Genomic DNA, 25,227 nt, shown 5'->3' on the forward strand with positions numbered 1-25,227 from the left:
TGTCGTCAACCAAGACCCGGGATATTTAATATGATACAGGCAAGTGCAAGTATTCCTACAAACAGAAAAAGATGTGGTGGTCTTGGCAGGTGGTGTATTATGGCGAGATTAGTGTCTGCTGGAGTACCGCAGTCCGAGGCTAAGTGTCGAGGATCGTCCGGCACGACCGGAGCAAAGGCTGCTTCAGACGAGCCAGCGAAGCGTAAAAGTGTTGATGCAAGACGGATCATACACGTTCATATAGGAGGCAAGCCAAGTGACCAGATAAGTCATGGTCGGACCAGTCGGAGCAGATGGAAGTGCTGAAGCGACGAGTCATCGAGATCTGTAGCCACGTGGAAGCTTATTCCTCTTCGGAGCTCTCCTCGTCTTCACTGTCGTGATCTGCTTGCGGTGTCGGGTCCGTTGACGCTCTGCCTGTGCCCTCGATCGACTCCATGGGCTCTTGGCTCCCTGAAGCCCGAGGCCCGGCCTGGGCACGCAGCTCGTTGAGCTGTGCAATGCGCCGCTCCTGCTCCATCTTGCTCATAGGTTTGTTCTTCTTAGTCTTGGCAGAAGTCTTGTTCCTAGGCGCAGCGACTTGCGGCGACGACTCGGCAAGCGTCGTCTCCTTCTCGGCACGGAGGTGGGGAAAGGTCTTGGTGACGAGGTCATACAGCTTGGTCAGTGCATCTTCGGTGAGCAGCTCGATATCTAGCTCGAGCTCGCCCGAGTCATTCTCGCCCTGTCCCGTGTCCTTCTTGATGATGTCAATAGCCTTCTCAAGCTGCTGTCCGTCGAGTTCGGCAATTCCGCCCGCAATGATTTCCTTCTCCAGCACGCCCATCTTCCGCTTCGTCGCCTTCTTCGTGCCGGACTTCTTCGGTGCTGCCTTGTTGTCGCTGGGGCCGGGGGCTGCTTTCTTGGAGCTGCCGCCGCCACCCCCCACGGAAGCCTTCTTGCTCTTGGCCGGCTTCGGCTTGGCTGCCTTCTTGGCCGGAGCGTTGGCCAGTTTTGACCGCTCCTGCAGGAGATTCTTTTGCAGCATGGCAACCACAGCCTGGGCAATCTCGACATCGTCGAGCGCGGCTGTGCCCGAGTTGACCATCTCCGTGATTTTCTTTTGTTCCTCCTCGAGGCGCCGTTGGATCGTAGCCAAACGAGACTGCGCCGCTTTCTGCTCTTCATCGAGTTCAGGCTCGGCCTCCGATTCGGCCTCGTCGTCCTCGGAGTCATCCTTGGGGCGGGGGCTCGTAGTGGCCTGCGAGGTTGCTGCTGCTGCAGGCGCGTGGCGCGCCATCCAGTCGTCCTTCTTGTTCATCTCGCGACGGAACTGTGTCTGGAGCCTCAGTGCCTGGCTGTAGACGAGGTGGTTTTCGCCGTTGAAGGTCTTGCAATTCTTCACTATAAGATCGAAGTCCTTCTCAAACTCCTTGAGAGAGGCGTATTCACCATTGCTCATTTTGTTGCTCATCGTCTGGAGGTCCATGGGCTTCTTGATGATCTTGTGGTACTGGGGGATGTTTAATTCGACGGGGTCCACCGGCTGCTGAAAGGGGCCGTTGTACTCAAAGTACTTGGGCTTCCGTATCTCGCCGAGGACCTCCTCGCAGAAACGAAGCTCGGGAGACATCTTCTTCCGTTTCGTCTCGTACACCAAATCTTTGGGGTGTGCGGGTTTCACCGGCCGCTTGGTGCGGCTGTCGGGCTTGGTCGAGTCGCGCCGAATGAGGGGCACGCCGTTGCTACTTGCAGGGATGGCGAACGCAGGAGAATCGACCACCGGTGCCTTTTGGGGCGGAGTCGCAGCGTCGTTGCTCTTAGCAGGACGCTGAGGGGGGGTGGAGGCGGATGTGAGCGTGGTTCTGTGTGGCGCGACGGATGTTGCTTGGCGGCCTCCTTCCGGTCCGCCTTGACTGGTTCGGCAGCAAGTTGCTGCGACATGCGCGAGAGTATGGCCTGGCGGGTCGACTTGGCTGCAATTGTGACATCATGGCCTTCGCCATTGAACAGCACCGAATTCGAAACCAAGAGGTCCAGGTCGCTCTTAAATTCGCCCATAGTTGCGTATTTGGGGCCGTCGCCCCGCAGTCGCTTCTCCATTGCGCTAATGTCGGTCGGGTTCGACACCCTCGCCGTATAGCCGGCCCATAGCTCAGGCCATAGATTCTCGACGGACGACTTGAACATTCCGCCGGCTTTAGTCTTCTTGACTCCAGCAAGCGTTATCCTAATCTGCTTGTTCTGCCAATCCGTGATGGGGTTGCCGTTTAGCGAATCATCTGTCAACGACTTTGGATTCCCGTTCTCGCCGTAGACAGACAACGTAGCGCCAGCTGCCTTATTGCGGTCCGCTCCGTCGTCCTTCTTTGCCATCTTGACCTCGACCTGGTCTGCCGCCGTGTCGACCCGCGCCCGCTTGGCGACAGGCTCGTCCTCGCTGTCGGCGTCGCGTTCCCGCGACACTTTTGCAGACACCTCCGACATGCTGTTGTCTGCAGTTGCAGGCACTGGCGGCGATTGAGCGTCGACGGTCAGACTTGGTTGAGTATCGGCAGCAATGCTTGATATCGGCACATCTACCGCCAGACTTGGCGGGGTGGCTACTTGGGTCTGGGAGTCAACTGGAGTGACTGGCGGCACGTCGCTAATGGCTGTGTCTTGCGTACTCTCAGCCTGGTCGGCAACAGACGGCTCGGCCTGCGACGGCGCATCGTCCATAACGACGTCTTCCTTCGCGGGCGCATCAGCGGTCGAGTCTGGCGCAGCCTCAGGCACTTTCCCAGATATGCTCGCATCAGGAGCTGGTGATTTTGTGGGCGCATCAACCATATCGACATCGCTGGGCAGGTCGGAGTCCATCTTCGCCGGAGTCACTGCAGGTTCGGCCTCTGACTTCTCCACGTCTCTAGTGTCGTCAGCTACTGCCTGGTTTGCGGAGAATGCGTCCTCGTTCTGGGCAATTGACGCGACGGTGGTCTTGGGCGAGACCGACTTCTCGGCCCTATGGATTGGAATGTCCTCCGCTAAAGACTCTGGTGTCGCAGTGCCGGGTGCCGGGTGACTATGGTGTGTTAGTGATTGATGCAGCAATAAGGCATTGCGCGCGACGAGTGCAACTGCGCGTGAGAAAGGTGTGGAATACCCGTTGGTCTCCGCAGTGCCATTGCGAGCCTCCTTATCGATCGCAGTGGCCATCTTCAACGGCTTCTCCTCGAGGAGCGAGCCTTCTGAATGCTGGGTCGTCATAACTGCCATTCGGAGGAGTGCGCAGTTTAAGCGAGATAATGCGACATGAAGCCGGCTGGGCGAGTCAGTACGACGGATGTGATAGAGAAGTTGACGCGGCGATGCGATCGGGCAGGTTGCGCAAATGCGAATGCGCCGGAATGTTCGCGATGGGGATGCGATGCACACGGTGATGGCCACAGACCACGTTGGCAGTCCCAATTGGCGCGAGGTGGGGATGGAGCGGAAGGGACGTGCGCACGCGTGGATCACAAAGAAAGAAAAAAAGAAAGAGAGAAAACTGCGACCACTCACAGTTTCGCGAGTTGCGGTAGAAGAGGCTGAGAATTAAAAGCCGCGGCCGGCAGCCAGCCTCGTGGAATGGAGAGGGTCGGGAATGGAAAAACTTGGGAAGGCGGTCGCAAATGGGGTGGCTGGGTCGATGACGGGCAGGCAGGGCCTAGGGAAGTAGGAAGGATCGCAGCGACCGAAAAGGCCGGGCTGGGTCGAGGGCCAAAAGTCAAAAGCGCGTCGCTGCCTGGTGCGCTGGCTCTGGTTGGTCCGTGGGGGGGGGCTTGTTTTCGTACCGCGTCGCTCTTTTTTTTGAAATCGAATTTCTGGGTGAGAACACATGTCAGTCCCGGTCGGCAGCTCGGGGCTATTTATGAGAGCTGTTTAGCTCCAGCGCGCCGCGGGTGGCTCCGCCTCTGACTGGCTGGCTGGTCTTATCGAGTGCCTTTGAGGGGCGTGGTTGGCCACAGCGTGCACAATGGTCCGTGCACGATTGACACAAGCGGCACTAGCCCGTCCTCACACCAAGTTCGAATTTTCTTCTCATTCCCTTCCTTCAAAGAGTGCCGCCTCCCAGCATCTGCAGCGCTGCTCCCGCCTTTCAGACGCAGTGCTAGAGAGTGCTAGATGCAGATGCTGACGCTTGCCTTGGCTGATGGAGCACAACGCCTGACGATCCGGTGACAACCGCATGCGAACGCTCCAGCCGGCACGAGCCTTCCAGCACAAAGACAGGAACGAAAGGAAAGACCTACTAGCAACTGGAATCCGCAAGGGAATCGCAGGGAACTGTGATGGCGGTTGCGATGCGATTGCAAAGGCCGCTACAAACCGCGACTGCACCGATTGCAGCGCGCCGTGCTAACAGCGATGAGGCAACAGCAGCAACGACCTCGGGGGCAGTGAGTGTCGAGGGGCGACGCGAAAACGACGCGATAAATGCGATGCGACAGCTCAACCACGGCCTAATCAAAGGATAATTAACCAACCGACGCGAATTCGTAGGCTGCTGCTGCGTGGCGCGCTTTAGTAAGAACGTAGAGCACGGATCTCGGGAGGGGTACTTGGCGAGGTACCTTAAGTCCGATGCGTGGAAGGACCGGAAGGCGGAAATCAAGACTTTTGGCGAGCAAAATTGGCGAAATTCTGGAATCGGGGCCAGTGTTATTTGTAGGTTGGTTGGTCGGTTTAGGAAGCCGCCAGCCCAAGCTTCACGGGGCCAGGGAGCACGCCGCAGGGATCTGGGTTCGCCCAGAGGCGGAACGGCCAATCAGCAGCCTCTGTGCCCCACCCTTCCCGCAGGGATGCATTTGCCCCGACCTGGAGTGCCTCCTTGGACGGCCACTTAGACGGCCAGTGAGGGCGACGAGACGAGAAAGAAGAGAGCCTCTGAAGCCTTAGTCAGTGAGCTAAACGGCTATAAGGTCGTTGAGAGAGCATCTAGAGACGAAAGAGCCCAGACGGCGTAGCAGTGTCAAATGCGCCGGTCCTGCCTTGCTGGAGCATCCTCTGGGCGCCTAGCCAATTAGCATGCATCGGCAGCAATTTCCCCCCGTATCCATCCATATTTGACGTCGGGTGCCTTAGGCAATTTCAGGCTCCCTACACAGCCACACTCAGCCGTCCTCTGGTGACTCATCATGCAGCCGTCAGGAGCCGGGGCGAGTCCGAGTCTCGTCACATGAGCAGTCACGGGGAGATTGCGAGTAGCTTATCTGGCCGCCAGCGCACGGGATCGGCCAAGACCGTTGAGGACGAATTGCGGGGCTCAGACAGAACAGAAAAAAAGTTTAGTTGCATCCTTAATTTTTTTCAGGGCTGCATTTTCAACTTCAACTTGTGAGAGCTGCACGGCCAGCCATTACAATTCAGCGGATGACCGAGTCAAAGTGCACTGTCTTCACCTCAGCCAATTCGTACGAGCATCATTGCTGTGGTCGAACTCCCGACTGGTATTCCGCCGATCACTTGGCGCTCAAGGCCGCCTCTCGCTCATTGCCGCAACTGCAACTGCAACTGCACCCGCGACCAGCACTCCCAGACACCATGTCGAGCAGGCGGAAACCGCCAACGATTCTGGCACGGCCCGTGGTCAAGCCTAGCGCCAAGACGCCCGTCATGACCAGGATCGACGAGACGCGGACGGCCGTGTCGACAGGGCTCTCGCCAAAGTCATTGTCGCAGCCCAAGGCCGACGCCATCGAGATCTCGAGCGACTGGTCCAGCCACGCCAGCGGTTCTGACAACGAGGAGGGCGAAACCGACGCTGCCCCCACAGCCGACCGCACAAGGCTCCCCAAGGAGGCCCGGCAGAAAGCCGCTGCCAAGTTAAAACCCGAAGACGGCGACGCCGAGATGACATCACCAAAGGCGGCTGGCGAGGGGGGCGACAATGACGGCGAAGAGGACGACGACGCCGCGGAACCGACCTTTGGCGACCTGGTGCGCGGCGGCAGCTCCACCATCGACGTGCCGGCGGCGCTAGCCGCGCAGCAGCTGCAGAACTCGCTGAGCAAGGCCGAGGGCAGACAAAAACAGCTGACGAGGACAACCGCGGGCGGGCCGCTGCTCAACTCGACGTCGCTCGGTACCGTGCTCAACCAGGCGCTGCGGACCGACGACGCGGACCTGCTCGAGTCGTGCCTGCAGACCAACGACGCCAAGATAATACAAAACACCATCAACCGCATGGACTCGGCGCTGGCGGGCGTGCTGCTCTCCAAGTTGGCCGGGCGCATGCACCGCCGCCCGGGCCGCGCCTTTGGGCTCATGAAGTGGATGCAGTGGACGCTGGTGGCGCACGGCGGCACGCTCGTGACGCAGCCCGACCTGGTCAACCGGCTGGGCGAGCTCAGCCGCGTGCTCGAGGAGCGGTCGCGCGGCTTGTCGAGCCTGCTAGCGCTCAAGGGCAAGCTCGACATGCTAGACGCGCAGATGCGCTTCCGCAAGTCGGTCAAGACGATCGGCAGCCGCGGCGGTGACGACGAGTCGGCCGAGTCCGACGATGAATCCGACGACGACGATGCCGATGAGCCGGGCGTTGTCTACGTCGAGGGCCAGGACGAGGCTGGCGGCGGCAAGACGCTAGCCAAGGGCACCGCCGCGGCCGTGGCGAGGGGCGCCGCGCTGCTGCTGGACGACGAGGACGACGACTTCCCGGTTATAGGCAACGGCGTCGCGGGCGACTCGGACGACGAGTCTGAGGAGGACGACGACGAAGACGTGGAGGAGCTAGAGTCGATCGACGAGGATGAGATCGACCACGACGACGTCGAGTCGGCCGAGGAGGACGAGAGCGACGGCGATGGGCCGCCGGCGAAGGTCCAAAAGGTGTCGTCCAAGTTCGCAAAGAGGAAGTGATTTCATGCTACTAGATGTCTATGCCAGATGGTGCTGCTAAATATGCATGCAAGTTGGTGTTGCTAGATGGCGCATGTAGAGGAGGATACAAAGTCATGTAAATGTACAGGTACCGTCAAGATAAAATAGAATTTGGCCGGTGTCGGCGTCCTGTGTTGATTCCAAATGTCTTACCGTGACTTATGCCTTGACGTGGCATATGCCTTGCAGTGGCTCTTGCCGTGATTGTGCCAGAGTCTGTCATCAACATTGTCACACTGGCCAACGAATGACACATGCTGAACTAGAACTAGAATCTCTTCGACTTCTAAAATGCTCTATCGCGACTTCTATCTCTCATATACATGTAAAAGGTCACGCCTTGTAGCCGCCATGTAGATATGTACCCCAAAGTCTTGTTTAAAACGTCTTGCCCCTCGCAATGCTATGCTATGATGATATGATTCAACTTGATTCCAAAAGCTGATCCAAGTGTCTTGAAGCCGTGACCAGACTCCGGTTCAAGCCCGACGCCTAAAGAAAAGGGTAGACCTGTATCCAAATCCACCCACAAATGAAACTTATCGAGGTGTATGTCCTGTAATCCTATGCCCCGATCAGGGCATGATGCTCCGACGCCAGCGCTCCACCATGTCGGCGTGGGCCTGGGGCGTGACCATCGGCATGCCGTAGGCGGTGCCATATGCCGCGGGGATGCCGTTCATGCCGTTGGTGTTGTACATGGCCACGCCGTTTGGCATGACGCCCGGGAAGGCCGGAGCGGCGTAGTTCATGGCAGGCGGCATCGCGACTGGCACGCCGTAGGCACTGGCGGCGCCGTTGTAGCCGCCAAACTGCGCACCTCCAGGCATGGCCTGCTGCGGAGTCCCGAAGATGGCGGCGTTGTTGTTGCCCCCGTAGGCCAGGCCGTTGGGGATCGTAGCGCCCCCGAGTCCGTTGTTAAATCGCCCGCCCATGTAGCCTCCCGGCTTGAGACCAGAGTTCGTCACGGGCAGGACGGTCGGCATCTGCGCCCTCACCGCTGCCATCCGTGCATCTTTTTCCTTCCTTATCCGGGCCGCCTCGGCCTCTTGCCTCATGCGGTCCACGTCCCGCGGGTCCACCATGCCTCGCGGGGCTTCAAGCGGGTGGCTGCCAAGCACGTCGGCCATTGACAGCCGGCGTGACAGGCGGTTGGCGTCGAGGTTGGCCCTAGCCTGCGCAAAGTTTGCGTTGGTGCCAAGAGGCGTCCCAGCCGGGATTGCGCCACCCGTGGCGAACTCGCGCTCGCGGGCCTCGCGCTCGGCCTGCAGCCTGCGCCGCCGCTGGCCGAGAGTTTCTTCTTCCTCGGGCAGGTCATTGCCAGGCGCCGCGTTCTCTTTGCCGCGGTCGGTTACGGTGTGCCCGTCAGAATCAGTCCCCTTACCCTTGTCTTTGGGGTCCTCGCCGTCGCCGCCAAAGTGGCTGAGAAGTTCGGACGTGAACAGGCCGCTGACGGGGCGAGCGCGGGGCAGGGGGTTTTCGGCGGCCAGGCGAGCCCTGCGAGCCGCGAGACTCTCGCCCTGAACCTCACCGTCGCTTTCCTCGCCTTCGCCAACTTCACCAGAGCCCACCACAGAGCTCCCGGATGGCTGCAGAGGTAGGGCCAGTCTGGACTGCGACCGCATGCCTGGCGAGCCAGCAGCCGGCGTCATTGTTAGCTGGCTCATGCGCTGCTGCATCACGCTCAGGGACAGCGGCATGTGGCCGTTATTTCCACCCCGGAGCCGGTCGCGACGGTGGCTCAGAGGCTCGTTGTCCTCCATCTCGCGGCGTTCCATCAGGCCGAGCGGCCGGTGCACCTCGTTCATGACAGCGGTGATGTCTATGGTTGACCGATTCACCCCGTTCGCAGCGGCGGCCGCCTTGGCCGTGAAGAGCATGCCAAGCGGCACGTCGTCGTCGTCCATGTCCTCGAGGTGGTCGAGGTTCGTGCTCGGGTCTTCCCAAGCGAGGTTGACACGCTTGGCCCCTCTAGCCTTGCGCTCCACCTCGGCGACCGCATCGAGCTCGAGCAGGGTGCTGTGCATTCCGTCCGGATAGGCCTGGGCAGTCGGACGGGTTCTCATCTTGTTGCGCTGTTTCCGCAGCTGCAGCTCTGCGAGCAGTGTTGTCGGAGGTCCGTCGTATGCCAGGTCCCCTTCCTCGGAGCTTTCTTCACTCCCATCTGGGTCTTCGTCCGAGTCGGGTGCGAGCTGGTTCGGAGAGAAGGGAGCGTGGTCCGTGGAAGGCGACGAGTCGTCGTGCATGCTCGAGGCGCGGCTGGCGCCATTGAGAATCCCAAGCGTCGTCCGTCGTTCGTTGGCTTCCGTGTCCGGGCTCCGATTGCCGAGCAGCGAGAGCTGGCTTGCCCGTTTTTTGGGTCCCTGCGGACTGAGAAAGTCGCTCGTAGAGTTCCTCATGATGATTGTCTTGCGGTCGCCCATGTCCTCGGTGAAGGGTCTCTTGCTCTTCCTCTTCTTTTCGCGGCCGTACACCTCGGATCCCAGATGACCGGCAAAGGCGTGGTCCGTAAACGCGCTAACGGGGGCATGTGCTGACGCGTCTAGAATGCTGTCGAGCGTCGCCATGGCGGAGCCGCCCTTTACCTCGATCTGCGGCGTGGTCGAGGGTAGGTCGAAAAAAGCACTCGCTCGCAGCTGGGGCGGCAGTCCTTCGAGAGCCGTAGCACGCGATTGGTGCTTGTCTGTCTTTGTAAGACGCTGCGGCCGGCGAATCTCGCGCTTTTCGGAGGGGATGGGGGGCTGTGGCGGCTGCGGGATGATGGTGCTTGTCTCAGACGGCTGTCTCACGTGCGACGGGTCTTGCTCGCGATCCACCCCGTCCAGCCCAGCGAGCTGTGGCGTCTGGTCCGCGCTCGAAGGCGCCGGGCCGAGGTCAACCTCTGAAAAGCCTGCCATGAATGGCAGGTTATCCTTGCTCCCATGCAGCCCTTCGATCGGGTCGGGCAACCACACGCGGGATTCGCGGGCTGCCAGCGGCATCGCGCTCATAACTTGGGAGCGACGTATGTTGTGTGCCGCCGCCGCTTTGGGCTTCTTTGACAGCTTGGGCGGCAGGTTCAGCATCGCAGGAACGCGCGCGGGATAGTAGACCATCTGCTGTCCCGTGCCCGTATCAAAGTACGTCGACGGTCGCTCCTTTGGAGGGGCGGGCGGTCGCTGTCGCTCCTTTCTGGGCTGTGGTTCTGGGACTGCCGGGGGCTCGTCGACATCGGGGTCGCAGTGGACGCCGTCAAAGTCACCAAAAGCTGTCTGCGCTTGGTCGTACGTCGCGGTGGTTCCCGAAGTAGTTGGCCTCTCCGTTCCGTCGCGGGACTGTGGGCGATAAGGCAAGTACTCGTCGGGCTGGTGAAGCTGTAGCCGAGGGGCCTGGTCGAATTCGTGGTCGAGCATTGGCTGCATGGCCTCCGTCTCAGGCGTGTACATGTCGTCGTCGTCTGCAAACTGCGCTTCAATGTGCTGGTGGGCCTGGGCCCTGATCATTTCGTCGTCATCGTCGTCCAGGCTTTCCCCTGAAGCGGCAGCACGGTCTGCTTCCTCGAGTGCTTCGAGGGTCAAGCCAGTCGGGTTGTTGTCGAGCTCGGCAATCTGGGCGAGAGAAAGTTTGCTCGCAGTGCTCCGTGTCGAGCTCTTGCCCGGGCCATGGCGGGCCACGAACGGAAAGTCTTCGCCGTTTCCAGCCTCGGACAGCAGGCCAGAGTTCTCGGCAACGCCTGTCCTGGGTGACGGCATGCCGGCAGAGCTCCCCTTGCTTCCCGAGCGCAGGAGCGCCGACGAGAGTGATAGAGAGTCTTGCGGGCTCATGAAATATCCTCCGGGCGAGTAGCCTCCTGATCGCGCCGCGTTGTTCGTGCCCAAGATGGAGCTGTTCCTGCTTATGACAGATAGGGGCTGGCTGAAGATGGAGCCGCTTTCCGACGAGACCTTCCTGTCGGCGTGGACGAGGATCGAGGAGCGGCGGCTGTCGCTACGCTTCAGTTCGTTGTGTTCGTCGCGTATGGCGTCCTCGATGGAACTTGTCATGGACAGGCGCTCGGCGGTGGCCTCGAGAGCAGCAATGTTGCCGAGGTAGGCGCCGGATCGGGACCGTTTGTTGAGGTCAGGGGTCGGGTGGCTGATTGACAGGCTAGCAGTCGAGGACGTGCGGACAAGGGGCTGCTCCGAATTGGGCAATGCAAAGGGCACGGGCCGGGTCAGTCTTGTGTCGCCAACAGTAGCGGATGGGAGCGAGGGGCCGACTGCAGAGTCAGAGTTGAGATGGGAGCCCGAAGGAGTTGATGGTAAAGGAGCGGCAGTGCGCGGCACAGGTCGTTGGATGCTGTGCGCTTCGGGGTTTTCCAGGCGCAGCGCGACGCCCTTGTCTCTGTCTCTATTTTCTCGATTTTCGTCGGCAGTGCGGGTAGCAATGTCTTGACTCGCTGTCGCCGTTGACCTACTCGCGTCCAAGACCGTTTTTGCAAGCGTTGCACCCGTAGCAGTAGCTCGAGACGGTGGCGGCGAGGGAGAAACCGTCAACGGGGGCGAGACGAGGCGCGCGTGCTGACTCTTGATTTTAATCGCCGATACGAATTTGTGTCCCCTGGCAGCTGCGGCGGAGTGCAATGCCTGGAGGGCCTCGAACGATTGGATCCTAGCGTTGACGCCGTGCGCTGGGGTGGGTGCAGGCGCTGGCGCTGGCGCTGGCGCGGGTGCCGCTAGGGCCGCTGGGGCCGTCCTGTAAAAGGCCCCTCCAGATTTGCCAATTCGATCGCGCATCTCCAGCTGCTGCAACAGACTGTGTTCTGATTTGGGGCTGCCGCCCACGTCTGACGGGCAATTGTCGCTGACCATGGACAGCGGCGTAAAGGTCTGCTCGGCCAGCGTCATGTACGTCGAGGGCGATGTCGAAGGTGAGAGCGAGAGCGAGAGTGAGGGCGACTGCACGGTCGCTGTGGGCCGCGACGTCGAAGTCGGCGATGACGGCGATGCGAAAGCGGTATGTGTAGGGACAGCGGGCCCTTGGCGGGCGTCGTCATGTGCATCGGCCTGGCCTAAGGCGCTGTACGGATACCTTGCTGCCATGTTTGTTGTCCCCTAGGCAGTGCAGGTTTGCCCGCGGGGGCAGATCGCAAGGGCAGATCCGGCGTCGATGGTTGAATCACGGCGGCATGGGAGCTGCTTCGCCGACCCGTGCTTCCTGGTTTGCCTGGCCTGGCCTGGCCTTCTTGCCGACCTTGCCTTTCCGGCCTGCCTTGGCCTTTACTTAAGGTTGCCGGCCGCGTGCCTAGGGCGTCTAGTGAGCGCTGATACTTCGTAGTGTAAGTCGAGGGAAGGAGGCGAGCAGCACATGGGGTGCGTCTAGATGTGCGGCGAATACTCGGTGGGCCAGTCGGTGTAAGGGAATGTGTCGCGTGCGTGTCGGGACAGACGGGCAGAGACAAACCTAGAGCTAGGGAGAGACAAACCTAGAGCTGGGCCGAGAGGCACGACCGAAGAATAAGGTATTAGGTTACATGTCAAGAGTCAAAGAGACGAGAACCGGGAGGGCCAAGGTGGCTACGGCTACCTTGTTTATCTAGCGAGCGAGACGGCCGGGAACCAGGAACGAAGCATCGGACTACATGTGCACCAGCGGCCAACACACGGTTGGCTGGACTTGTTAATCTCTGAAGGTGGTTGCTCTAGCTCTGCGATATCCGGGTTCCTGCCTGCAACAGGCTGAACGTTGACGTGTGGCACAGGGGGGCAAATCAGGGATGGGCCACAGCGCGGCCACAGCCAGCTGAGTGGCAGTGGCACTGATTGCGGCACCTCTTCCTTCAGTCGTTCGGTGTGGCTCGTGGCTGCTCTCACTGTCTCTCAGTTATCGTCGCGATCGATGCCCTCCACTATCTACCGCATCCACATCCGAGTGCACGCTAGACGACGATCTGCGCAACAGAACAAAAAGAGAGCCCTTGGGGCGGGCCTGACGATGCGGACTTGCGGTCGCATTGATCTGTCTGGTGCGGATATCGTGTGCAAGTTGCATTCCGAGCAATGCGAGACACGAGACACGAGACACGAGACTCTCTCTCCCCGTCGCGCTCCCCTCTGCTTAACTCTGCCTCTGCTCTCAATCGGCGGGCGCGAACTAGTCGGGCAAACAAAGCCAATTTCACAACCTGTCTCTGTCGCTGCCCCTGCAGGAGTGGTGGATGTTGCTGGCGCTGGAACCAAGAAAGTTGGAATCTCCCCACTCCACTAGCTCTCGGCAGCTAAACTTTAGCTCGCCCAGTTCAACCGAGCTGCCTTATCGTCGACCAGGTCATTACCGCGCCTAGCTGGATCTCGGATGCACTGCACCTAGTGGCTGAACCAGACTCCGTAGTCTGACGAATACCGCAGTAGATATCGTAGATAGACAACCTTATCGACCGGGACGCGGCCTGATATTGGCCAAATTGCCAGCGCGTGCACACAGCCATAAGAGGCGACATGTCAAAACACTGGAGTGCCAATATGGCTGCCAGACAAGCCGTAAGCTTTGGAATAGCCAAGAATGCTGCGAGCTGGGTCGTTGGATCCACCCGATCAAACGGCGAGATGCCTGCCACAGTGCCTGCCGAAGACTGCGGTTTACGATGCGCAGAGATCTGGAACCCACGCCCTGCGCCCACCTCGCCAGCAATCCAACCTGATGATGGCACAGGTCCTGACGAGAGCAGCAGCATGGCACAGCTAGGCACCACGGCCGAATGGCGACTCCCAGATACGGGTTAGTTGCCATGGACTCGTCCGCGAACCGGTCCCTGTGCCGCGTGCGCCTTGCAAGGGAACGGCGCCCCGTCGTCATCCAGCGGGACGGGGAGGAGAGCGCGACGACGCCGTGGCTCCTTGACGCGCACGTCTCCCGCGAAAAAAAAAAAAAAAAAGGCACAAACACGCTTGGGCCCTGGAGATCACGATCCAAGCTCACGTCTCCTGTCGCTTTACCAGGGCCATTGCATTCTCTCCCCGGATTCGGTCCCAACCAGACCAGAAGATGAGTGTCTCGTGCGCAGTTTCAACGCCGGCAATCGTCCATCGAGGCCTGCTGTTCGGCACTCTGCGACACCAGCAGTTGAGAAAGGTTGGAACAGGCCGTTGATGACACCCACCAGCATCATGGCCCCCAAGTCCCGGGCTCACCATGCCCGGCAGCCAGCCTCTGCAGGGGCAGATGACCACAGATTGCCCAGCGTGACCCCCATCGCCCCCAGGTTTAAGCTGCAGAAGGTTGGGGCCAGCCGAACTCTCGTCATTTGGGTTGACGTCTCACCGACCGCCCCGCCACGCAGTGCCAAAGCCGTCGCCGTTGCACTTCCAAGCTTCGGCTGCTCGGGCCAAGACGCGGGAGCGCATCCTGAACCCATCGTTGGTCTCGAAGCCAATACAAATGCCAAAAATTAATTAACGGGCAGCCCTCATCTCCATCAACGTTTCGTAGGGCGCTCCTTCGGCTGCCAGAGTCTTGGCTTCTATTTAGGTTCGCTGGCTGGGTGTTTGCGCTGCTCCACCGACTCGTCGAATACTGATTTCTGGAAGTCTGTACCCCGTCGCACCCGACGTGCTTGCCGACCCGTGATTCTGTGTTCTGTTCCTTGCATCTCTATCTCTGTTCCTTGCATCTCTGTTCCGACACTGCATCTGTTCCGACACTGCATCTGTTCGTACACTGCACCTGTTCCGACACTGCAGCTGTGTCGGGCGTGAATTGGCCGCGCACAAGTCTGCCGACGGAGGAGAGAGAAGGAGCATCCCCCCGCTGCACCCGCCGCCTGGGTGCTCGGTCTCGCCCAATGACCGCCCTGTAAACAGTAGGACGCTCCCCCCCTGCAATGCTCCCTACCCGATGGGATCGCTTCATCAGGCAGTCCGCTGAGGTGTTGACCGTGTGCTCCCTCATCCTCTCTTCATGAGATGCAGATGTCGGTTAAGCCAATTTAACGAAATAATGCACCCTCAACCGACGCGCTTCCGTACGCCCATCCCACTGGACCAAGCGGACGAAGACCGCCTATCTCGCAGCGCTGCGAGTGTGTGCGCAACAGGCAGCTGGAAGCCCAGCCCTTATCAGGCCCCCCACGACACCGCGCTAAGCGCAACCACCCCTCCCGTGGAACAACCCGGTCGGCCACAAGGCAGAGATAGTGCTGCGCTGAGCGGATGGCGGCTGGCTGGAGGGGCGATTCATGCAACAACCTAATATCCACGGCCACCACGACAGACAATTGCAACGTCCGGGTACTGGGGTCGTCGGCAAAGTCTTCATTCGTAGCAGACTTGCAACTGAGCTTCTTTGCGTGCAGAAGAAATAGGCCTGTGACACGGCTATGACGCGATTGAGATTACGGGAGGACCACGGGGGCTCGAGGTTGTGCGCAGTTTCAGAGCCACCTTGCTTGGCGACGTCGAGAGCGACAACCCAAGTTTGGGGTGGAACAGGGACACGTTGTATCCTATTGATATACTAATCAGCCAATTTATCTGTGGCGCAACTGAGGAAGACAACACCTCCCGTCCTCCACTCCCGAGTCTGCTTCGACCGCGCTGATATCCGTATCTTTCTGGTGTCGCCCAGAGTCGGCTTCTCGCGATCTCTTATCGTGCGAGTCGGGTTGCGTTGCCAGCCGTCGGTCCCATTGGTGGCGTCCGGTAACATTTAATTTGTTACAGAGGGCACTGGCTCAGATTGAGGTGAGGCTGTATCCGGGCTTTCGGGTGAAATTACGGCTCGTTTCTCTAGGTAGCGAATCACACGCTGTTGATAGCTGTTCCTACATTTCAGTGTCGTTAGCATTTCATTGTGTTGGATTCAGATAGCACCAATTTACAGCACTAGTTGGAATCTATCACAGTAAATACTTTTGGCCCCGACCTCCGTAAACGTTACCAAAGCTACCTTAAGCATCAACCTCATACCTTTGCTCTGAACGGCCTCGATATGTCATCGCCTAGACACACGTTTATCCCTCTCGAGCCTCAAGGTCTGCTTAGAGACGTCGAGGAACAGCTGGCAAGCCAGACACCAACACAGAAGAGAGGATTGCTATATACCTACGATTTACCAAGCTCTTACCGAAAGGTCTTCGATACGGTTGTAAAGCCAATGGTATGTCCACTATCATATTCACAAGACTTTAACTTATAAGCGCCGAAGGCCGACGATATGAAGAAATGGGCAGAGTCGCAACAGAAGGTTATCAACGACTTTGAACGTCCCCGCTATCAGCCGCAATTCTTCCAGCTTAAGAAAGGGGGCGATACGGTGTGGACGGATAATGGCTATGTCTGCCTGATAGTGCCTTTTTTCAACGGTACGATGGAGGTCTTGGTTCGGATTCTGGGTAGTAATAATGAGTATTCGATCAAATGGGAATCTGGGTCGGTTCTCCACCTTGATGAAGCGACGGGTATTCTGCCCTTGCAAGGAGATCTCATATTCCATTATAGCCTCTTCTGCGTGAGCGCAACGGGTGCGGTAGCAACAACTTCACAAGGAACACAGAGCAGCAGGAGGACAGAAGGGTAAAGCTGTGTTGTTACTCTCTTGGTGCTATTATACAACATCGAGAATACAATTGCCGCTTATGCCCCGACAAGATGTTTATAATGTACTATTCATCGCTTAGTTCCTGCATGGTGTCCATTATACTAGGCATAAAGAACTCAGCACCATATAATCCAAACAACTCTTCAGTGCCGCGAACTGGCGGAGAGTCGCCCTTATTGGGGCTAGGAAACAGAGGAGATTGCTCCGTGCCCATAGACGACCACATGACCGAAAGTGAAGGCCGGTCTGCAGCCTGTGGCGAAGCAGCAGCAGCAGCAACAAGCCTATGGGGATGCGACGGAGATTTGGTGCGTGAGATGTCTAAGAAAGTTGGATCAATGTACCCCGTGTTGGGCGAGGTAGGGTCAGTCAACGAAAGATGTGCAACGAGCCGACTTGAATATATAGGTGGTCCATCAGGTACTGGGATCCTTGAACTAAGTCCTGCCAATGAACTGGAAGCTACCATGGAATTTGAGGGGGCTGGTTCCCCGGGCCAGATAACACGGGAAAGTCCGCGTGATTTGATGTCATGGGCAACCGTCTCGTCCACCTGGGCACCCGATTTTCCGTGGTCGTTTTTGTCGTACAGATTTGATTATTCGATCCTATCCTGCGCCTGTTGAGCCGTAGCAGCAAGCCAGTAGAGAGGCAACGTATCTTGAACCAAAACCTTGCTGGAGTTGCCGTGGTGAGGGCCTCCACGGCGGCTGGAGTTGATAGCTTGGAACTCTCTGCTTGTTTCTCGCAAGTCCGTCCCTCTAGCGTCATTATCGGCGTCTAATGCTCGCGGGTCGGTGTTGTTGGTACCAAACGCATGTGTCGACATGCTTGGTTCTGCCTGCGACTGTAACATGGGTGTAGTGTTACCGGGGGAAAAGTTGGAAATATTAGAGGGGTCTGATTGTGTGGAACTGGAATGGACGCGTGAATCTAGGGTGGGAAATAACCTATTAGCATATTATCCCGACTTCCAACGAAGCACAAGACTCACCATCACCAGATCCCGGGCCCCCAATAGCCCGCTCTCCTCTCTTCACCCTCCTGACCAGACTAACGCCGTTATTATTGCTAGAAGTGGACTTCCATTTGGCAGAGAGGATATGATAGTTAGATCGGATTCCTAACAGGATATTAGTAAGTTCTCTTCTATATAATAGTAAGTTAGGCCCTACTGTAGTTATCCACTCGATCATTAGTAATGTAGGTGTTAATGAATGTAACAAAAGATTTGTCTGGTTGGGTGGTGGATAGGACCGAGAATAACTGTCTCTTCTCATCCCTAGAGAGACCATTTATTCGATCCAAGAATTTGGCTCGATGACCAGGGGAGACAACATAAAGAGCAACGATCGCTAACTTCCCCCCTTCTGCGTAAGCTACCATCTCGGTAGAGTCAGCATGCAACTCATTTCGTTTGCACTGAGCAATAGTAGTTAAGACCCGGCCCGTGGGAACATGCTTCTCGACCAACGGGACGGAGAGTATGTTGTGAAGTGTTTGCGCGCAACGGATTGTATCATTTGAAGGGTAGAGTTCGGGATGGTGTATGCGGAGAAACAGTAGACAAGCTCAGGGTGTTTTTGTCTCCGGGTGACGGGATTGATGGGGGGGAAATCCAGTAACATGGAGAGTATTCTCCGTACCAACGAATATGCCGAAAGGCATTAGAAATTTAACTACCTCAAGAACAATGAGGTTCGTGAAGAATGAGCTTGAGATTTCCAATATTACTGTGTATTGTGTGTTCCCACAAGCGTGGGAAAACAGGCCCAATTCTACACGCTATACCGAATTCGACGCAGGGGAGTCTCCCCTGCGTCGAATTCGGTATAGCGTGGAGCCGGCTCTGAAGATGGCGGAGGTGTCTTCGGCCTACCCCGCGTTCTGACCCTGATCCTTTCCACATACTATTTTCGTGATGGCCTGTAAGTACGTAGTCTTCAACTATGCATCGAAGCCGCCATTATCCGCTTTTCAGAGCCGTCTCGTGGAAAAAAGATCACAGCTATGAAACCATGAAAGAATAAGATACTGTCACGGTCGCCACAGGGCTCATGTGACAGGATTGATTCTATTGGCTGCATTGTGCTTAGGGTGTGGCCTGTGCGCACTGAGCACCACTACCTATTTCTCCGCGCCCTGCGCGGACCCCGCGATAGATTCCTTTCTCTTCCTTAGTTTTAAATCCACATTCGTTGCTGCCTTCAACCATTGACATCCCTACTGCGTAAGGCGGGCCGTCACAGGTACGTAATTATTATAGTGCGGAATGTGCACGCTTATCTAAGAGGCGATTGGATACGGAAGCCGCTACCAAAAGTCTTTTCTCACCGCTTTTAGTGTTTTTATGCCGGCAGAATTCCTCTAAAGGGGACTACAGGCGGCCACCCACTGTAAGCGACTGGCCCAGAGAGAGGTGCTCTATAAGCCACCAATAGCGCCGTTGCCAGAGCTGGCGCCACTACGGCGATCAAAGAGAAGAAAGAAGTAGATAGTCATTCTAATTAATAATTGGCTGCGATTGCGATTAATTGACTAGATAGGTGTATCTTAGTATTGAGTTCGTTGTTAGAATTGGTGGTGGGTGGAAATGACCAAGGTGCTGTATTTTTAGTAGGTTTAGTTGGGAAGCCCTGTAGCGGCTGGATTGCCAAGAAGGCGGTGAAAAAAGACTTTTGGTAGCGGCTTCCGCCGCACTAAGGTACCTATTGGTCTGTGGGATCTAATTTTGACAAACGACCAGCCCAAGTCAGTTGATCCACTCCAATTAACCAGAATCCTCTCCACGCCAGAGAGCATCGACAGCGTATGACGGAATTGGCGCCTCTTGTTTGAGATTTTTCCCGCGTCGTAACCCACGCGCTTCGACAGACCCTCCAGTCCACTTCAGTTATCGACATTATCGAGCTGCCACAAACCAACTCCCATCCTCGCCCAGACCCGGCCATCCAGCTACCAGCAGCCGCCTAGCTTCTTCGACCTTTGTTCAACCATTGCCTCTCTCCCGAGCTTACCGACTGTCGCCTTAAATAACGATTGGGGTCATCTCCGACTCCTTCTCCGATCCTGCCTCAGAAGAAGGCCTTGTCGTCCCATCGAACCCGCTCGGGATCTCCGATATACGCTTCCAGCTCGGGACGCGCCTCACAGTCGCAACCGCCTTCCTTATTGACCATATCAATATCTTCCGGCTACGTCTCTTGCCTAGCCCCACCGCGAGACTTAACGGCGCCCTTCTGGATCTCATTCCCCCAACGATACAAATATGGATGAGAACGCAATGGCCCGAGTGGTTACGCTCGCCGAACGTGGTCGAGTTTGTACGACGGACCTACAGACAATGGCCAGGCGAACCTCAGAAACGGTCACTTAGACTATTAGTACGGCGCCCGGACGTCAGGTGGCATGTTACCGTCACCTTCCAAGATGCACCAAAAGTGCCAGAGGGGACCCCGTCATCGCAGCAGAGAAGGGACCTCGAGGATCTCTGTCTCTGCATTGACTTCGACCGCGTACCGCTATCGCGCGACACCGTCACCGAACTCATTCTTTCCACTAAGGGCAACGCTGCGCTGCCGATGAAGGCGGAGCCTGATACGAACAGCTTATATGCGAGCATCGCTGGAAATCTACGTTTCTATACTCGGGAGGATCCGCTCCGGGTACGCTTCCCCCCCTCAACGCCAGCGGCGGGGCGTCGAGGGACATAACAGAAATCACCAAAGAGCAAGAAATAGCGCCGGGGATATGCGTGGTCCGCATTAGCGGAGACGAGAGGCTATACGTCTATAAGGAGGTAGATAGACCTCAATACCAACCTGAAGATTCCGAAATCCTACAACGGGAGCTGCGTAACCTGGAGCAGCTACCCCATTCGGAAGAAATCGTGCGTCTAGTTGCCACCGTCTCATCTATCAACCCGTACAGAACTGCCGTAGCGGACGCGGACAGTTCTGGTGCTTCCTTCCTCCGAGGTTTCCTCCTTGAGTACCACCCAAATGGCACTCTGCGGGACGCTCTACGATCAACGGACTCGGAGGCCGTCTGGCCCTGGCGCCGGTGGGCGCTTCAAATTGCATACGGGCTCAACCACCTCCACTGCCACAACGTAACCCACTTGGATTTAAAGTCGTCAAATATCGTCATCAGCGAAAACTCAAATGCTATTTTAATCGACATCGGAGGAGGCGGTTATACCCGTGAGTGGCTTGCGCCAAATATGATCGGCGTATCCAATCCGATGTGGGAACCCTTTGAAGCTTGGGTAAAGAATGACATATGGGCATTTGGGATGATACTATCAGAAATGGCAAGCGCCTCATACGATATTACAGAACAGAAACTGTTAAATGACGTTGCCTCGCGTACCGCCTCACGCACCTCCCATCCCATTCCTCTTAACCAAGCTATCTCTTTACTCGAGTAGTAAAATAACAACCTATTTGTCATTCAACCATCGTAATCATCCCAGTCAACGTCATAGGACTTGAACCCGCCATTAGAATGATCACCTTAAGCTAGAATTAGTCCGATTATTTAGAATAGTACGGTAGTTGAGCTTTGCAGCGAACCTGGACCCTCACCGAGGAGGTTGGGCTTTGTAAGAGAAGGCAGGTACGCCTGATCAAGATGGTCACAATAGGAGCAACAAGCAGGGCGAGCAATGACTGGTATTGGCGTAAGACTTCAACCTGGCCTGAGCTAAAGAGGTGTGCGAAGGCCATGGTCTATATACACGTGAAAGGGGTTACGAGTCATCCTTGCGTGGCCAGGGTGGTAGTGGCAATAGTGCGTGGCCCTGGTAGCGGTGGCGATAGTGGCGATGGTGGCGAGGGTGGCCCTGGTGGCGGTGGCCATGGTGGCTACGAGGGTGGTTTCCTTACAGGCTTTTTGTCACATCCTTTAATAGAACATGAAGTCCCAGTAGTACTCGAAACCTCTGATCCGCCGTCGTCACAAACTGTTCGGATTCTCTTTGCTTCGTTACAGGGCATTGTGAGGGACTTGGTGTAGTGCCCACACGTACCGACGTGAGTGGTGAACTTGCACATGACTATGTGGCTTACTGTTTTTTGTATTTATAGATTAGGAGATAGGAATATTGGGGGTAAGGGAAGAAGGGCTAGGGAGGAGGAAACTGGAGGCTTTTATCATTTTCCGTAATGTAACATCAATATTCCCCTATTCAAGCCCTTCCTCCATAATCCAATAAGCATGATTATCGCGACTTTATTAGTGGGCCAAAGGACGACGACGCTTTGAACCGCGAAGTCCATGATGAAGCACTCTGACTGGAAAGTATTAACGAGAAAAGCCGCGATTGACGTGCAGTAGGAAAGAAAAAAGCACTCAACCCCTCCTTCGGCAGCTGCACTTCTCTACCCCAAGCAAACAGCAGCACATCCACATTCTTGTAGGTAAAGGAACCAATCACTAGTCAGTAATTGTCAAGCAAAGCCCCAGTCAATGGAAGCCACGCGTCGCCACCCACATCTGCGAGAACGTCCGCAGTCAGCTCGGCGAGAATTAAATCAAGTCGACAAAGAAGCAGTAGGGGATGAGTGCCATCACAGCCATGAAGTTGGAGCACTAAATCTAAGGAAACCTGTGGTTAAAGGAACCATATCTTCTTGAATTACCATTTCTCTACGTTGAAGCCCGAGGAACTAGCGAGCTGAACCCTGTCAAATTCCAGACCCAGTAGGCGCAGGTTGATAAGGGGAGCTGGATAGGGTCCCTGCAGATACTGACCACCTCAGTCAACCGAAGGGGATATATTTGCCTCTAAGCAGCATGCTCTCCTCTGTCACCTGAACTTCGCCGACGAATGGGAGGACAAAGAGTCACTTTCCTGGCGGCCTATAATTTATAACGACGTGAGTTCTTAATAATAATCTTCATCTGCATCACGATGGTCGAGCCGCATTATATATCAAGCCAGGAACTACACTATCTTTCTGGACCAGTCAGATCTCATGATACGTCCCAACCATCGTAAGGTCACGTGCGCCCAATAGATACGTAAGCAGGGAACCCCGCACGAAAATGCTCCACAACCACAGCATTCTCAAATTCCATTTCTAGCATCATCAAGGGGGCAGCTCCACAGCGATTCCGTTACCAACCATGAAGTTGTGTATTATGTGCGGGCCTGTATATAACCCCAAGCCGCGTACGTTACAAAATATGCCCATAATCGCGGATTCTCGGCGCTCAGATCGCCAATAGACGACGACATGCCTATCATCCGCGCCGAGGATATCGTCCGTATCATGGTTGGGATAGGGCCGCTCAACGGACCGGCAACAGAGCCCTTCTGGGTGGTGGCCGAACGGATTATGGCCCACGTGCGGGAATTGGCTGAGCAGGTTGTCTGTCGTCCCGAGGAGATGCAATACGCGGGTGAGAGGAGCAACCTATTAACGTTGCCAATCTCGGCCTTGCCCCTATCGGCTCGAGCGCTGGGCAAAGGACTTTACGAGGACATGGTTGGTAATAACTTACACTTCAGGGTTAGATAATGCTAATGGAAGACAAGGAAAAACCCCTAGGCAAATGGTGCAAGGACAAGGAATTACGCATTGAACCGACACCATGCTATGGGCCAACTTTGCTCTGGCTCCAAGGTGGCGGTGTGGTGTGCCCAGACGATATGGTTGCGATACTCGTATTCGTTCACAGGCCTAGACCGGGCAGCGATAAAGGAGCCCCAGGAGGGATATCAGTACCGGAAGCAGGGTGGGCGACAATATATTGTTTGCTGACGAATCAATTATCGGATATTCGTCAATATTTGCTGACAAATATGCGATATTCGTCGATGCTGAGTAATCAATTTCAATCTCTGCTTAGTCATCCGCCCCCATCTCCCACGATTCAATATTTACAAGCCCTGACCTTATCCAATGCTTCGAACACTCAAGATATTCAACAGTATCTTCACCTAACTGCATCCTTTCCCAGGATATTGTACGGCGAGCCCCTGAAAACACTCTCTCCGGCTCAGCACTCATTGCTGGAATAGACAGGATGTTGATTGCTAGTTGAGATAGTCTTGGCCAGCGTTGTTGTTGTTGTATATTTAACCACCAGGATAATGCTGAAGATTGGATTGGAATTGCAGCCTCTGTGGTATATTCTTCGAATTCGTCCTTTGCTTGTATCATTGGAAGGATATCCAGATTTTGAGCAATGATATCGAATTGGTCGAGATTTTCATCAATTTGCATTGATGATGTTGTTGGAGGTGTAATCGCTGACTGGTCTTTATACTCATCCCAGAGTTTTTTGACAGAATTGATTGCTGGCCGTATCCATTTCTTGTCCCAATTGTGTTTGAGATATATAGTTCGTCGTGACGGATGAAAGATTACCGCTGCTGCATAGAACGGAGAGTCCTCTGTCTTCAGATAGTATTTATCGAAAACAGTCCAGCTTTTCTCGATCCGAGAAGATAGGAAAAGGTTTGATTTGTATGTCGAAAAGCTATTCTTGAAATGCTGAGCAAGAATATCCATGGTGAATAAAACCCGGTCAATAGTTGCTTGATCTCCTTCAGTCATTTTTGTTGCTCGGTAAAACGGTTGTAAAAAGGCCGATATTAATCGAAGATGTTCCCAATCGCCTGGAGAAAGATAATCCTTTTGGAGAGGCTCATACCACGATTTGATATATGAATCAATTGCACCGTCTTTTTCAAGTGCAACAAGGATCATCAAAAACCAACTGTTCCATCGTGTAGAATTATCCAAAGGTACCATTCGGCCGGCAAGTTGAATAAACTGATTCATTCGAGCAGGAGATCCTCGGATATGGGTGATAATGTTGTGGAGTTTGATAAGAGGACTGAGATCAAGAGAGATCTCAGCTTCCTCTATTTCGGTATTTTCACCCTGATCGTCTATTTTTTTGAAGAGAAATGCCTGGACAGCAAGATTGATGATGTGCCCATTACATCGTATTCGATTATTCGATGATGACCAAGAAATTCCCCTCTCACTAAGAGCTGTTTCGAAGATCTTGCAAAGGCTGTCGTTTGTTGAAGCATTGTCGCTAATAATTGTCCCAATGTTTGATAGAATGTTGTAGTCTTGAAGGACGCATGAAAGAGCTTCGTATTGAACTGCTGCATGGTGTGATGGGATAGATGGAAGGCCGATGAGTGCTTTTTGGAGGGTTTCTGATTCGAAATCCACAAAATGGGCACAAACTGCTAAGAATAGTTTCTTGTTCGGAGAAGTCCAGACATCGATCGAAAGGTGAACTTTTGAGTGAGATGATTGAAGTTTTTTCCGAACGATATCTTTGTAAAACAGCCAAGATTTTTTGATATGTTCTCTGATTGTTGAATGTGCTGAAACAACTTCGTTTGAGACTGATGGATTGAGGGCTTTGCAGAGCGTATGGAATCGAGGGCTTTCGACGACCCGGAAAGGAAGGTTGTCAACCACAATAAGCGAAACAATCGCCTGTGTGATAACTTCTTTATTTAATACTCGTTTGAGGATTTGAGCATCAAGTTCAGAAGTCTGGTTGATCGTCATTGCTTTCTCATATAGAGATTGCAATGCAGTATTGCTGAGCTCGTCAACCTTTCTTGCTTGGTTAGGAGCTACGATTCCGTGCTTGGATTGAAGGTGTTGCCGGAAGTTTGTTGTGTTTTGAGCACCCCATGCTAAGCAATATTTGCAATAATACATGCGGTTTTTGCCCTTTCGTGCTGGCTCTCCATCTTGAGGTGGTCGAGTATGTTCCAGAACCAGGCTTGGGGCTCGGCCTGTATCTGAAGAATCC

The 25,227-nt window shown here is 55.5% G+C and overlaps 7 protein-coding genes across 7 annotated transcripts; 3 read left to right on the forward strand and 4 right to left on the reverse strand.

The window, feature by feature from the left end:
• Positions 1-343: 343 nt before the first annotated feature.
• Positions 344-3,228, reverse strand: B0T26DRAFT_743448 (uncharacterized protein; the record flags this gene model as incomplete). The annotated part of the gene is made up of 5 exons (XM_060444258.1): positions 344-1,810; positions 1,897-2,489; positions 2,520-2,592; positions 2,623-3,043; positions 3,125-3,228. 5 exons carry the CDS (start codon positions 3,226-3,228, stop codon positions 344-346), a joined length of 2,658 nt encoding a protein of 885 aa, XP_060291008.1.
• Positions 3,229-5,544: 2,316 nt separating this feature from the next.
• B0T26DRAFT_656350 (Dip2/Utp12 family-domain-containing protein) lies at positions 5,545-6,858 on the forward strand (the record flags this gene model as incomplete). The annotated part of the gene is made up of 2 exons (XM_060438702.1): positions 5,545-6,606; positions 6,643-6,858. 2 exons carry the CDS (start codon positions 5,545-5,547, stop codon positions 6,856-6,858), a joined length of 1,278 nt encoding a protein of 425 aa, XP_060291009.1.
• A 596-nt stretch (positions 6,859-7,454) lies between these two features.
• On the reverse strand, positions 7,455-11,939 carry B0T26DRAFT_743450 (uncharacterized protein; the record flags this gene model as incomplete). Its single annotated transcript, XM_060444259.1, has 5 exons — positions 7,455-8,420; positions 8,451-10,506; positions 10,537-11,033; positions 11,064-11,639; positions 11,682-11,939. The coding sequence occupies 5 exons, from the start codon at positions 11,937-11,939 to the stop codon at positions 7,455-7,457; spliced, it is 4,353 nt and encodes a 1,450-aa protein (XP_060291010.1).
• A 3,788-nt stretch (positions 11,940-15,727) lies between these two features.
• Positions 15,728-16,425, forward strand: B0T26DRAFT_724936 (uncharacterized protein). Its single transcript, XM_060442719.1, has 2 exons — positions 15,728-15,990; positions 16,039-16,425. The coding sequence occupies exons 1-2, from the start codon at positions 15,823-15,825 to the stop codon at positions 16,408-16,410; spliced, it is 540 nt and encodes a 179-aa protein (XP_060291011.1). The 5' UTR covers positions 15,728-15,822; the 3' UTR covers positions 16,411-16,425.
• Positions 16,426-16,719: 294 nt separating this feature from the next.
• B0T26DRAFT_438501 (uncharacterized protein) lies at positions 16,720-17,951 on the reverse strand. The gene is made up of 3 exons (XM_060435029.1): positions 17,607-17,951; positions 17,426-17,554; positions 16,720-17,364 (listed from the first exon to the last, which is right to left on the reverse strand). Exons 1-3 carry the CDS (start codon positions 17,815-17,817, stop codon positions 17,030-17,032), a joined length of 675 nt encoding a protein of 224 aa, XP_060291012.1. The 5' UTR covers positions 17,818-17,951; the 3' UTR covers positions 16,720-17,029.
• Positions 17,952-19,714: 1,763 nt separating this feature from the next.
• B0T26DRAFT_743451 (kinase-like domain-containing protein) lies at positions 19,715-20,860 on the forward strand (the record flags this gene model as incomplete). Its single annotated transcript, XM_060444260.1, has 3 exons — positions 19,715-19,754; positions 19,816-20,096; positions 20,162-20,860. 3 exons carry the CDS (start codon positions 19,715-19,717, stop codon positions 20,858-20,860), a joined length of 1,020 nt encoding a protein of 339 aa, XP_060291013.1.
• A 23-nt stretch (positions 20,861-20,883) lies between these two features.
• B0T26DRAFT_755486 (uncharacterized protein) lies at positions 20,884-21,291 on the reverse strand (the record flags this gene model as incomplete). Its single annotated transcript, XM_060445966.1, has 2 exons — positions 20,884-20,945; positions 21,186-21,291. 2 exons carry the CDS (start codon positions 21,289-21,291, stop codon positions 20,884-20,886), a joined length of 168 nt encoding a protein of 55 aa, XP_060291014.1.
• Between the last annotated feature and the right edge of the window lie 3,936 nt (positions 21,292-25,227).

The sequence above is a fragment of the Lasiosphaeria miniovina genome (genome assembly GCF_030549165.1).
Source record: "Lasiosphaeria miniovina strain SMH2392-1A chromosome Unknown B0T26scaffold_7, whole genome shotgun sequence".
NCBI lineage: Eukaryota > Fungi > Ascomycota > Sordariomycetes > Sordariales > Lasiosphaeriaceae > Lasiosphaeria > Lasiosphaeria miniovina.